General features: G+C 34.9%; 1 protein-coding gene across 4 annotated transcripts in view; it reads left to right on the top strand.

Annotated features, from left to right (window-relative positions):
* Positions 1–12,618, top strand: part of LOC150087771 (large proline-rich protein BAG6) — a 321,988-nt gene that overhangs the window by 238,166 nt on the left and 71,204 nt on the right. For all 4 annotated transcript variants that reach the window (XM_090369196.1, XM_090369195.1, XM_090369194.1 and 1 more), the window contains one exon: positions 7,620–7,780. In XM_090369196.1, the coding sequence (XP_090225322.1) occupies positions 7,620–7,780 (161 nt within the window). The remainder of the gene's footprint in view (positions 1–7,619; positions 7,781–12,618) is intronic.

The raw sequence follows: 12,618 nt of genomic DNA, 5'->3' as shown, positions 1-12,618 counted from the left end.
GTTCACCACTGAACACAAAAGTGACTTCCAGGTATTACTTTTGCCAGTGAATTTTCTGGATGTGAATCCTATCCCTGGGATTAAGTGAATCGATGGATTCAGCATTTAGATTCTCCACCATGGACTATTACAGATATACAAGTTGCAATTCATGCAACAACATACTTCCTATAATATTCAGAAGCCTTATAGTGAACATACTTACTATTAGGTAGGCAGCCATAATGTTTTGACTGAATAATGTATATCAAAGAAAGATTTTATAACGATAAAATTTTCAAAAAACAATTTATTGCAGCCAGGGGACCCAGAGTTTTAGTTATTCGAAATTTTAGTTCTTTTCATTTCTTTCATATAATTTTCATCTTCATGCGTTAACTTAGTGGTCAGGAGATAAGTTTTATTTGTTCTAAAACTATGCTAATTGTAAAATTGTCGTGACAAAACCAAACATACCAACACCAGTCAAAGGAACCTACTCCTATGCATTTGTGAAAGAAAGTAAAACATATTTTTATCATTGAAATGATGAAAATGGAGACATCTAGTGAACAGTACCCAAAGCTAATCAAATTATGATTATAGAAAAGAAAAATTTTACAGGCAAATCAAATAATAGTAATGTAGTTGTTTATTTGCATCCAGGCCCAAAACTGAAACTTATAAACATGCAGTGTGCTTACCAGATACAGGCAGGTCAATTTTCAGCCTGTTTGTCTGCCCATGCATGTTCAGGCAAGTGGTTAATAAGCAGGTAGCAAGTTTAGCATTTTTTGATTATGACTGGGTAGCTGAGTGATAATCTCACTGATCATTATTTTTCATCATTTGCTTCAAAACAAACTGTGAATGTTCTGTTATGCATTATGCTACATTTGAGATGTGTTTGTTTTTATCTTAAATTCAGTACTTCCTTTAATCAAGACTTTGAACAAGTTTTTCTTCATGGATTTTATCCATACCATAAAGATTGCTATTAATTACGTTTCCACTGCAATAAACTCATTTCTTATTCATAAGTGTGTTACAATACCTTTACCAGAGCTTTTAGCATTTGTAAATTCAAGTTTACAGGTGATATCACAGCTCAGAAAGCAGCCTCTTTAGCTACTCAGTGCTTTAACCACAAGTTTTTTTTTTTTTTTTTCTATGCATTTGCCATGCAGTCCATTAATTCTTACAATCAGTGTATTGTATCAAACAGGATTTCTAGAACTTTTTCTAGAACTAATTACAGTATATAATAACTGTGTGTTTGGGGAAAGAGAGGTTTCTACTTGACTGCTTTTAATGAAATTTGGAATGGCTTGACAAAACATGCCACAAAGAACCAGATATAAACTTTCATGAAAATCCAGTCATTGGGGTGGTCATTACATGTGAAGGATAGCTGTGCTAAAGCTAATACTGTAGGTGTTTTACACATCTGGAATGTGTCTAAAAATTGAAGTGAACACAAGTTTTCTTTTATGTATATTTTATTATCCAGATTGGTTGGTTTTAAACTGTTGTATGTAAAGATCACTATTTTAACCAAATCAGTCTTCCATTTGCTATTTTTTTTCTTTCTAACTTACTTCATATTAGATTTTTAGTCCCAGCTAGAGTAAGCACATTTCTGATGTTTGCTGAACACCATCAGTCTGCCTTTAATCATGCATTTTTTACTTCAAATATGGTTTTCCAGTTTTCTTTCTTCCATCCTTTCTACTTCACTTCACCATTCCATCACTTTTGCTTCACTTAACTCTGGTTAGTCCCCCATCACCAAGGTTTTTTCTTATTTCCTTATTTGTAATGTGATCTTGCCACTGCCACATCTGTTAGTTGTTTTTATTTCTCATAAAACTCATTTCTGAAAACTAATTTCAGATCAGTTCCTTTTCTTCTTACCCAGATCTCATCTTCATAGTTTAAAAACTATTATAAACAGTTAGTATTAGCAATGGCCACATAGTGCAAGGAAGCCTATGGCTTATGCTGCACCAGCCAAATTTAATGATCATTAACTACTCTAGAAATCTTTACATCATCTGCAAATTTAGACATTACTTCATCTATCCCTTCATCAGTGTCATTTATGAAAATCAAAAACAGTGGTCCCATTACTGATCCTTGGGTAACCCCACTCCTTACATCAACCCAATCTGAGGAATAACCATTTATCACAACAGTCTGCCTCCTGCTCTGAAATCATCCAGCTATCCATCTAAGGATTTCCCTCTGATTCCAACCTGTTCCAGCTTATAATATAACCGCTCATGTGGTACTGAGTCAAATGCTTTGCTGAAATCCAAATAAACAATGTCGAAATTATTCCCAAAGTCCAGCTCTTGAGTGACCCTGTCTAAATAGCTAATCAGATTAGTTAAACATGATTTTCCCTTTATAAAACCATGCTGAGTATCCTTCAGAATTCTGTTTCTATCTAAATGATCCCGAATTCCACCCTTGATCATTGTTTCCATGATTTTCCTTAATACTGAAGTTAGACTAACCGGCCAGTAATTTCCCACTTCACTCTTAGAACTGCCCTTATACACTGGCACCTTTCCAATCCAACGGAATTACTCCCATTCCAGTGATGCTCTCATAATTATTCTCAATGGTTCAATGCACTCACTTGCCAACTCCCTTAAGATTATAGGGTATATGCCATCAATCCCAGGAGCCTTACTGGCCAGTAGGCTTGAAAGTTTTTTCATTAAATAAATGTGAAATTTCAACATCATTAGTTGCATTTTTTTTTTTAACTTCACTCCCATAATTTCTCATTGACACAAAGGGTTTTTCTTCTGTAAATGTTGATGCAAAGTAACTGTTGAGTTCTGGGGTATCTAATACTATCCCATGCCCACTACATAAAGGTCCGATTTGGTTTGTCCTTCTCTTCTTTGCATTTATATATGGGAAGAATTCCTTATCCCCACTCTCCAGCGATTTCTCTTAATCTGCCTTTGCCAGCCTGACCTTTTCTGTGGCACTATTACAGATCAATTTGTAGCTGTTTTAGGCTTTAGTAGTTTTTATTGCTCTAACTTTTCCATGCAGTCTTTTTCTGCTCAAGTAATCTGTCAACTTCCTCAGTCATCCAACTTAGGAATCTTCCTCGTGGAATATATTTTTTAATGGTATATGTGCATTCAAGGCTTCTCTGATTAATGTTTTAAAATATACCATAATTCAATTGTATTCACTCTCTGTGCAGTATCTACCGAGTTGATAGAAGCCATGTAGCTCCTGAAGGCATTGTAATTTCCTTTCCTGAAATTATAACCCATTCCTTTGCTTTTAACTACTGCTACCTCTCTTCATCGTCCACCATAGAACTCAGTGATCACTTCCTGCTACTGGTTCCTGTACTGTCAGCCCTATTATGTCATCTGGTTCATGAGTGATGATGAGGTCTAGAGTATTGTTTTCCCTTGACATTTCCTTGTACTTACCTTGACATGTTGAAACAAATAGCAATCTAGTTGATTTAAAAAATTTGTCCCCCATGTGGAGTTTCCCTCCCATTTGCTCCAATCAATTAGAGGCAAATTGAAATTGCCCATAATAAGACATTCACACTTATTTGCTCATTCCATTGCATATAGAGGCTCTCATCATAATCTTTGCAATCACCTGGCCCGTAGATTACTCCCACTCTCATTATACCTTTGCTTACAACTATCTCACACCATACAGATTCTATACTAGCATGCGAAACATCTGAATCCAGGAAAGCTTTTGTTGTGCTCAGGCTGCTTTTGATAAGCATGATCCCACCACCCCCTTCTATCTTCCCTAGTCTTCCTAAGGACATTATACATACTGTACTGAAATTCATCATCCCCTATCTCCGGTTGGCACCAGGTTTCCTGTAAGCCCTATTATCTATCGTGCCAAGGCAGAATTGCAGACACATTCTTATTCCAAAAGTGTTTTTCCTTTGCATTCCATTCCATTGCATATAGAGGCTCTCATCATAATCTTCGCAATCACCTGGCCCGTAGATTACTCCCACTCTCATTATACCTTTGCTTACAACTATCTCACACCATACAGATTCTATACTAGCATGCGAAATATCTGAATCCAGGAAAGCTTTTGTTGTGCTCAGGCTGCTTTTGATAAGCATGATCCCACCACCCCCTTCTATCTTCCCTATCCTTCCTAAGGACATTATACATACTCTACTGAAATTCATCATCCCCTATCTCTGGTTGGCACCAGGTTTCCTGTAAGCCCTATTATCTATCGTGCCAAGGCAGAATTGCAGACACATTCTTATTCCAAAGATGTTTTTCCTTCTGCTTGGAAATTTGCTCATATCCAACCAGTTCCTAAAAAGGGTGACAAATCCCTCCCATCCAATTATCGTCCCATTGCAATTACTTCTACTCTTTCTAAAGTAATGGAGAAATCAATTAACCGCCAACTCTTAAACTACCTAGAAACCTTCCATCTGATCAACGATCGCCAGTATGGATTCTGTCAGTGTCGATCCACTGGTGATATTCTGGCTTATGTTACCCATTTATGGACTAATTCCATGGAAAGGTTCGGTGAAACACAAGTAGTTGTTCTTGACATCTCATCTTTGATTGTGTTTGGCATAAAGGTCTTCTAATCAAGCTTCCATCTTATGGTTTGCCAACTGTTTTTAGTATTTGGTTATCCAGTTTTCTCTCTGATCGCTCACTGAGGGTGATGGTAGATGGCTTTCTGTCTTCTAACTTCTCCACTAATGCCGGTGTCCCCCAAGGTTCAGTTCTTTCCCCCACTCTTTTCCTCTTGTATATTAATGACCTACTTCCATTGACTGGAAATCCTATCCATAGTTTTGCCGATGATAACACATTGCATTCCACTTTCCATTTTGAGAAACCTTGTCCTGCTCAATCAGCTTCAACTTCTCGAAAATCTGCTACCAATCCCTTAAATGATGATCTTCAGGTAATTCTCCAGTGGGTCAAAGACAACTTAGTTGATTTCAACCCTTCTAAAACTCAGTCTTGTCTTATATCTCGCAAAAAGGATTCTTCTGCTCCTATGCTTATCTTTAGTGACACTCCGATTTCTAGGCAAAATGATATCTCTCTTTTGGGGATTACCCTGACTTCTAATCTCTCTTGGCACAAACACATTACAAATATTGCTTCCTCTGCATCTCATCTAAAAAACTTGGTTTTCTCTTTTGCTCTCGGCGTTACTTTTCTTCCAAACAGCTGCTCACTCTGTATAAATCACAAATCCGCTCTGCCATGGAATATTGTTCCCATATCTGGGGTGGTGCCCCCAAAACCTCTCTCAGGCTTCTTGATTCCATTCAGAAGAGGACAGTTAGGTTAATTAATGATTCATCTCTAACAGAGTCTCTCCACTCGCTTTCTCATAGACGTACTGTTTCTGGTGCATGCCTCTTCTACAGATACTTCCATGGGCACTGTTCTTCTGAATTGGCTTCTATAATTCCCACTCTCTCTTTCAAAACAGTCCAAACACGTGCCACCAACATCCATTTACTGTCCAACTTCAAACCCACAGAACCAACTTTTCATCTTCCTCATTTATTCATTCAACTGCCATTTTCTGGAACAACCTTCCTTCATACGTATTTCCTGAAAATTACAATCTACAGAAGTTCAAGTCCAATGTCAACAAATATCTTCTTTCGTCTTCTCAACCTCCGACCCAAGCACGGTACTAAGTACTGTAGGTTCTAATACCTCTCGTGTTTTAGCATGGTCCTATATTTGTCTAACAAATCGTCAAATTGTGTATGCTTAATGTCATTAGTCCCCACATGAATAATAATATTCTCTTTACCCTCCCCCCCTTAAAATCTGACAGTCTGTTGGTGACATCATTAATAGTTGCTCCGGGCAGATTTTTCTTTTGTTCTATATGAGTTTAACTGACTTCGTATATTACCTGCTTTACTTATTCTGTTTTTTTTTTATTTCCATATCTGATCTTTCATCTTCATTAAAAACTGTTCCTTTATACATTAAATTAATTTGCTCCAACTTCTGTTGTTAGACTGTAGTCTAAATTTTCTTTACCTCTTCATATTTTAAAAACTTGTTTTGTATTAATCATTTTCGTTTCCTAAAGAAAGAGAGAGGGGGGGAATGCCCCCCATCTCTCTCTCTCTTCTGCTTGTCATGAGATGGGAAAGTGTACTTCCTACTTCAGATGTTAAAACTCTACATTAAGATTGTTGATTAAATTTTACACACTCTGTATTCCTGAGTTTAGAAAGATTTCAGAGGGCACTACTGTTCAGCTCTGCTTATTGTTAACCCACATATACACATGTTTATGCCATGAAATTTGTTTGTTGAATGAAGTTTATAACAATTCTTTCTGTAAAGAATTGCAGTGTTGAATATTGATACACTTTTTAAATTAAGCCTTGTTACTTTGTAGCATCAAATGGAGAATGGAAAGGGAGTCATTTTGTGTTCAAAATAGTAATGTTATATTTTCCATTTAAAACATTTAACCCATTTTGTTCACTAGTGGAAAAATAGTAAAACTAAAAAAAAATTCGAAAATGAAATTTGCTTACTAAAAACACATGCTTCAGAAAAAAATGGGTAAATTTCACTTTCAGATATAACACAGTTAGCTTATAATACTAGTGTTAAAAATTGTTCCCTGACACCCACATTTAGAGATTATACTAATTTTATTGATATTATAAAATGGTAACGGTACTTGAAAATTTCTAAAGAGAACTTGATGCACAGAATTATGCAGTGAAAATTTGACTTCTAGAAGCAAATTGAAACAAATTTGCCTTCAAATAAAAAATATATTTAAAAAAAACTATTTTTATATAATATGAATTGTTTGGGTTACCATGTGCTACTACATTTCTATGCCTATGCCCCTTGTAGCATGCATTCCACTGGTTTGCCATCATTGCCATATAAGAACTATTGTTGTTGTTTCCCTTCCCCCACCAATTAATCCACGAAAGCTGTAATACTTGGTAGTTGATGTTAATACCATCCAAATTCAAAAGTTTCCATTTATAATTGTAAATTCTTCAGAAGTTAAATTGGGTAGTAAGAATAAATATTCTATTTCACCAGTGGTTTTCACCCGGGGTGCCACGTAATTTGGTTTTAAGTTACTTAAACTTATTATTTTTTAAAATTTATATGTTTATTTCATTATAAAATGGTGTACAGTATGGTAGGGGTGCTGTAAAATAAAATAAATTACTTAGGGGTGCCGTTATAAAAAAAAAAAGGTTGAAAACCACTGTAACACACACACACAGCAAGATTTTATCTTTTCAATAATTGGTAGCAGCCATGTTCTTGCATGGTTTATTGTATTATACGTGCATACTAGTAGGCTATATTTGGAGATCGCTCTTATGATATACTATATCAACAAAAAAAAAAAAAAGAAAATTTTGAAAAATGCAAATCAAGTTTAATATTAGATTTTCTGTGCACTTTCAGTTATCCTTGTTTCCTCCTTCAACCATTATTCCAGATAATTAGAAGTTTACTTATTTATGAATTAATTCGTCTGCCTGTAAATTTTGTAATGTTTATATGAGCAGATGTTATGGAAGAAAATTTAAGTATTTTTTTGGTGATTTATTTTTAAAGGTTCTCGTAATGTTGCAACAGCTCCTTCCACTGCTCTGCCTAGTTTCACAGTATTTTCCACTAGAAATCAAGAAGGATCACATGATGCTCAGCCTGCACGTGGAGATAGTAATTCTTTGGCACAGTTGATAGATCAAGTGACTCGTGATGCCACCACCAGGGTAAGGAAGAATCAGGAATTTGCAGAATTTCCATGCTGAATAATGAACTGCTAATCCATTAATTATGATTATTGATTTCTTCTATCACTTAATTTTGAAAACAACAGGGATTACCTTTATTTTTGATATAGGATGCTTCTTTTCCAACCAACTCTCCTGGTCCAACACGCTAACAATTCATTGTGCAGGCGATAATTTTACAAAAAATGAGACATCTTCCCCACTGTCAGAACAGTAGTGTTCAGACCCCTCATTTTCAATATTGAGCACTCAACTCACTTCTGTCTTCGAACACCATACCGCTGCCAGCAAGGAAACCATTACGTAGATTGACATTAAAATTAAATTTTGAAAGATCTAAAAAGCTTAATAATTATAGAGCGATTCTTCTCTTCGTTCCTATAGATTGACATTAAAATTAAAATGCTTAATGTTTAAAAAGCTTAATGAATAAGGGGCAATTATTCTCTTCATTCCTTAAGTCGGACCAGAACTTTTCGAAGCGTCATGTTCACAGGAATAAGAGTAACACACAATTAATCCAAAATTTTTGTCTTATGTTTGTTCTTCACACATGCGTATAAGTGACCAATCGTCGGATAATAGGAATGGTGTACGGATATTGATTGAATTTTCACATAGTTTAATCTCTAGGGTTTCCACAATAAGTAATTTGTGGTAGTTATGTTCAATATTTATTATTTTTGTTTCATTAAAGCCGAAAAAATGTCGTTCATTTATTGCGTGAAACGAAAGTTCCGAAGCATTTGAACGGCCCACCCAAACCAAAGCTTCATGTTGTTTTGCTCGAAGCTGTGCCACTCCCATGGTAGATCCTACACAAATGGCGTCGCAATTGTTGCATGGGATGCATGGGATTTTTGCATGGTTTAACTTTATTTATATAGGTTAGCGGGTAACCCCTATTTGAGAATCTTCTAGTTAATTGATTTATTTCTGTCTTTAGAGAAATCTAAGTGGAAGAATATTTAAAGGCATTAAGAAATTAATCAGCATGGCCGATTTTTTGTATGGTTGGGGATGATAACTGTGGAAATGTAAAAGCATCCCCTTATTAGTGGGTTTTCTATATATATATATATATTAAAATTTAGTTTTTGGTCTAATCTGTGTATGGTAAAATCAAGGAAATTTATGGAGTGGGTTTCTGCTTCAATTTCTAATTCGAATTTTAAATCTCTGATGGATGTTATTAAAAACCTGTAGAATATTGTTTATGGTCAAATGATCTGTGATAATTAGGATGTCATCCAGATATCTTCCATAGTATGTGATCTGTGGTATAAATGGATCAAGATAGATCGGTGTTTCCCAACGTGGGTCCCACGCCCCACATGGGGGAAATTTGATTGTTCAGGGGGGGCAATTCAAAAATTGCTCATCTAAGAGTTTAAAACAACCGCCTACTATGATTTAACTTGTACAAAAGAAGAATTGTTGGTATCTCAATTTGAAATAAGCATTCATTAAATGTTGTACTTTCTATAGAGCTGCACTTGAAAGTTTGGAGTAATATCAACTACAGTTTGCTCAGAGAGTATTGCTTACTATGCCTAGTGAAGGAGCGGGAGTGCAGTAGCACACGCTCTTTGAGTAGACCGGGGTTCAAGCCCCTGACTACTGAATACGGTCGATCTGCCAACCCGCACTGGACCAGCGTGGTAGATTATGGTCCATTTCCCTCAACATGAATTGTTGAGGAGGCTTCCATCCTGCTGTGGGTTGATAATGGTTGCACTTTACTTTTTTACTTTTTTTTTTATGGCATGCGCAATGCACAAGCAAAGTGGTTGTCTACTGTAGCCTACCACAAACTCCGCATGTTATATGAAATAGGTAATTCCTTTCATACAAATGCTCATTTGGGCGTCGTGACTGTACATTTGGATAGGTTTGGCGATCTCAGATTAAAATAAAAAAATTACTTTGTCTGCGACAAAGTAATTATTTTATTTTAAACCATGATACACAATGGTATGTATTTGTCATACATGTATATTTCTGTGGTCTCAGTAAATAAGCAAATAAGTCCAAAAACTCGAATTTGCAGGAGAGGAAAAATAAACTTCACACTCTCATATAAACATGCGCATATTCGAATATACAAATATTTATTACTGACGCTAAAACTACAATAATGAAGATATATGCATGTCACATAATAGTAAATAATAAATACTTTTTTATAGTGCACTTATCTCATTTTTGACAAATTAGACTTATCTGCTTGTTCAGAGACCATAGATTTAATAGCCCGAATTCAGTAATTTGTGTGATTTATTCATTCAAAAAGCATACTAATAATTAATTTTGATATATTAAAATAAAATTAAATTAACTTTAATGCATAGTTTATTTTTAGTTTTTGATTTATCTTATATTTTTTTCTTTCAGTTGCACAGTAAAATGAGTAGTGCAATTAAAAAAAAAAAGTTCGTCAGTATTCAGAGGAATACTTAAAATTTGGTTTCATACCCGCTGTCCACGATCAAAGGTCACCTTTTTGTCTTTTATGCCAACAATGCTTGACCAACGAATCAATGAAGTGAGGTCGTCTTGAGGCGCATTTGAAGGCGAAACATAATGCGCCGACCGGGCTAGCCGAGTGGGTAAAGTACCTGCCCGGCAACCCAAAGGTCGCGGGTTCGATTCCCGCCTCGGGCTTGGATCAAAGTACTGAAAAAAAACCTTGGGAGGTGCAATATGGCCACAGAAGCCGATGCGCCAACAACTACCAAATCAAAAAAAAAAAAAAAAAAAAGAAACATAATGCTCATGTAAATTCAGATTTAAATTACTTTCAAACTTTAAAAAAGAATTTTGAAAAAAGAGCAACATTAAAGTCTCTGTTTATTGCTCATACTGCAACTGTCAATCGTATTCTTGAGGCTAGTTATGAAATTTCTTTACTCATTGCTAAATCTGGGAAAAATCATACTATAGGAGAGAATTTAATCAAACCATCAATATCAGCATTTCTTAAAACAGTTCTGGAAAAAGATGACAAAGACGTGAAAGCTATGCCATTCAATAACAATACTGTTAACAGAAGAATAGATGAAATGAGTGAATATATTGAAATACAACTTGTTGGAAAGCTGAAAACAAGAAAATTCTCAGTGCAAATGGATGAATCAACTTTGAGAGACAGTGAAGCCGTACTGATAACTTATGTAAGATATATTGATAAAGGTAATTTTGCTGAAGAAATGTTATTCTGTAAATCATTAGAGAGCACCACTACCTCCAAAGATATATATAATAAGCTAAAAAATTACTTAGATGACAATAATATACCAATGAAAAATATAACATCTTGTGCTGCAGATGGTGCTCCTAATATGATGGGCAAGAAAAATGGCTGCTTAAAATTGATGGAAGATGAGAATCCAGAAATGCTTCTTGTGCATTGTGTTATTCATAGGGAAAACTTGGTAGCTAAAAATATTTCGCCTGTTCTTAATGAAGTACTAAAATCAGTTATAAAGTATGTCAATGCTATTAAAGCTAATGCCAAATGTGAGCGTCTCTTCAAACTTTTTTGTGAAGAACAAAATGCAGACCATGTGAGACTTACTTCACACTGAAGTAAGGTGGCTCTCGAAAGGGAACTGCTTGAAAAGATTTATGGAACTATTTGATACTATTAGTGACTTTTTAAGTGACAAACCTGAAATGAAGCATCTGTTAACGGTCGATGGTAAAGCATTTGTGAGTTATTTAGCCAATATCTTTGAAAAACTAAATATATTAAATAAACAACTTCAGGGAACAAATAAAACTCTCGTCGATGCAAAAGCGAAGATATTTGGTTTCATTACATTTATTGAATTATGTCAAAAATATATTTGTAACAAAAATTTTGAACAGTTTCGTTGGCTGCAAAAATGTGAAGTGACTGATACCGCTGTACTTGTTATTGTTGATCATCTGAAAATTCTGTCCACTGATTTAAAAGAAAGGTTTTCTGATTTAAAACAAATTGATTTTCCAACCTAGATGATGCAACCAATGTTAGTGGATTTGTCTGATGTATCAATGCAGTACCAAGAAGAACTCTCAGAAATGCAAAATGATGAGTCAGTTAAAACTTTATTCAATATAAAAGGAGCGATGGCATGGCTTTGTGATGAAACAGAAATTAAATACCCAAATTCAACCAACTTTTCAAGAGAGCTATTGTTACCATTTCCATCTTCATATTTAGCTGAATGTGGATTTAGTGCCATAAATGATTTCTTACTAAAGAAAAGAAATCGACTGGATATTACAAAACGGGGAGACTTGAGACTGAAGCTGACTAAATTGGAGCCCAATATAAAATCTCTCTGCGGCAAGCATCAAGCACAAGGGTCTCACTAAATTTTGTGCACTCATCTAGAAGTGACTTCACATGGAATGTTGAAATTATTAAACAATTAAATGATAATTACTAAAAATTAAAATATTATAGAAAAATCTTTCATATAAATTATTTTGTACTTTAATTTTAGTTGTCTATTATATGTTTTGAAAATTTACTTATTTTTCTTAATAATTTCCTAATGATTTCTTCCTAAAACTTAAGTCTTGTATCCTGAACAAGTTGTAATTAGGCTTCATTTAGGGAATAATTCAATTTTTGAATATAAAAAATGTGTATGTTACATAGGGGGCATCAGAATTTTAGAAAGACTTAGGTGGGGCATGGTAAAAAAAAGGTTGGGAAACACCGAGATAGATCTTTTCTCTAATTATCTAAGTATAGCTCAGCAGTGAGTCCACCGATGTTTAGGGCCATTGGGAGGCCAATAATCTGTCCATATATTTTTTCTTGA

This window comes from Mastigoproctus giganteus, chromosome 3 (genome assembly GCF_048544385.1).
Source record: "Mastigoproctus giganteus isolate SK-2022 chromosome 3, ASM4854438v1, whole genome shotgun sequence".
In the NCBI taxonomy this organism is placed as follows: Eukaryota; Metazoa; Arthropoda; class Arachnida; order Uropygi; family Thelyphonidae; genus Mastigoproctus; species Mastigoproctus giganteus.
Note: the sequence above shows the minus strand (reverse complement) of the source record. Positions and strands in the feature narration are given on the sequence as shown.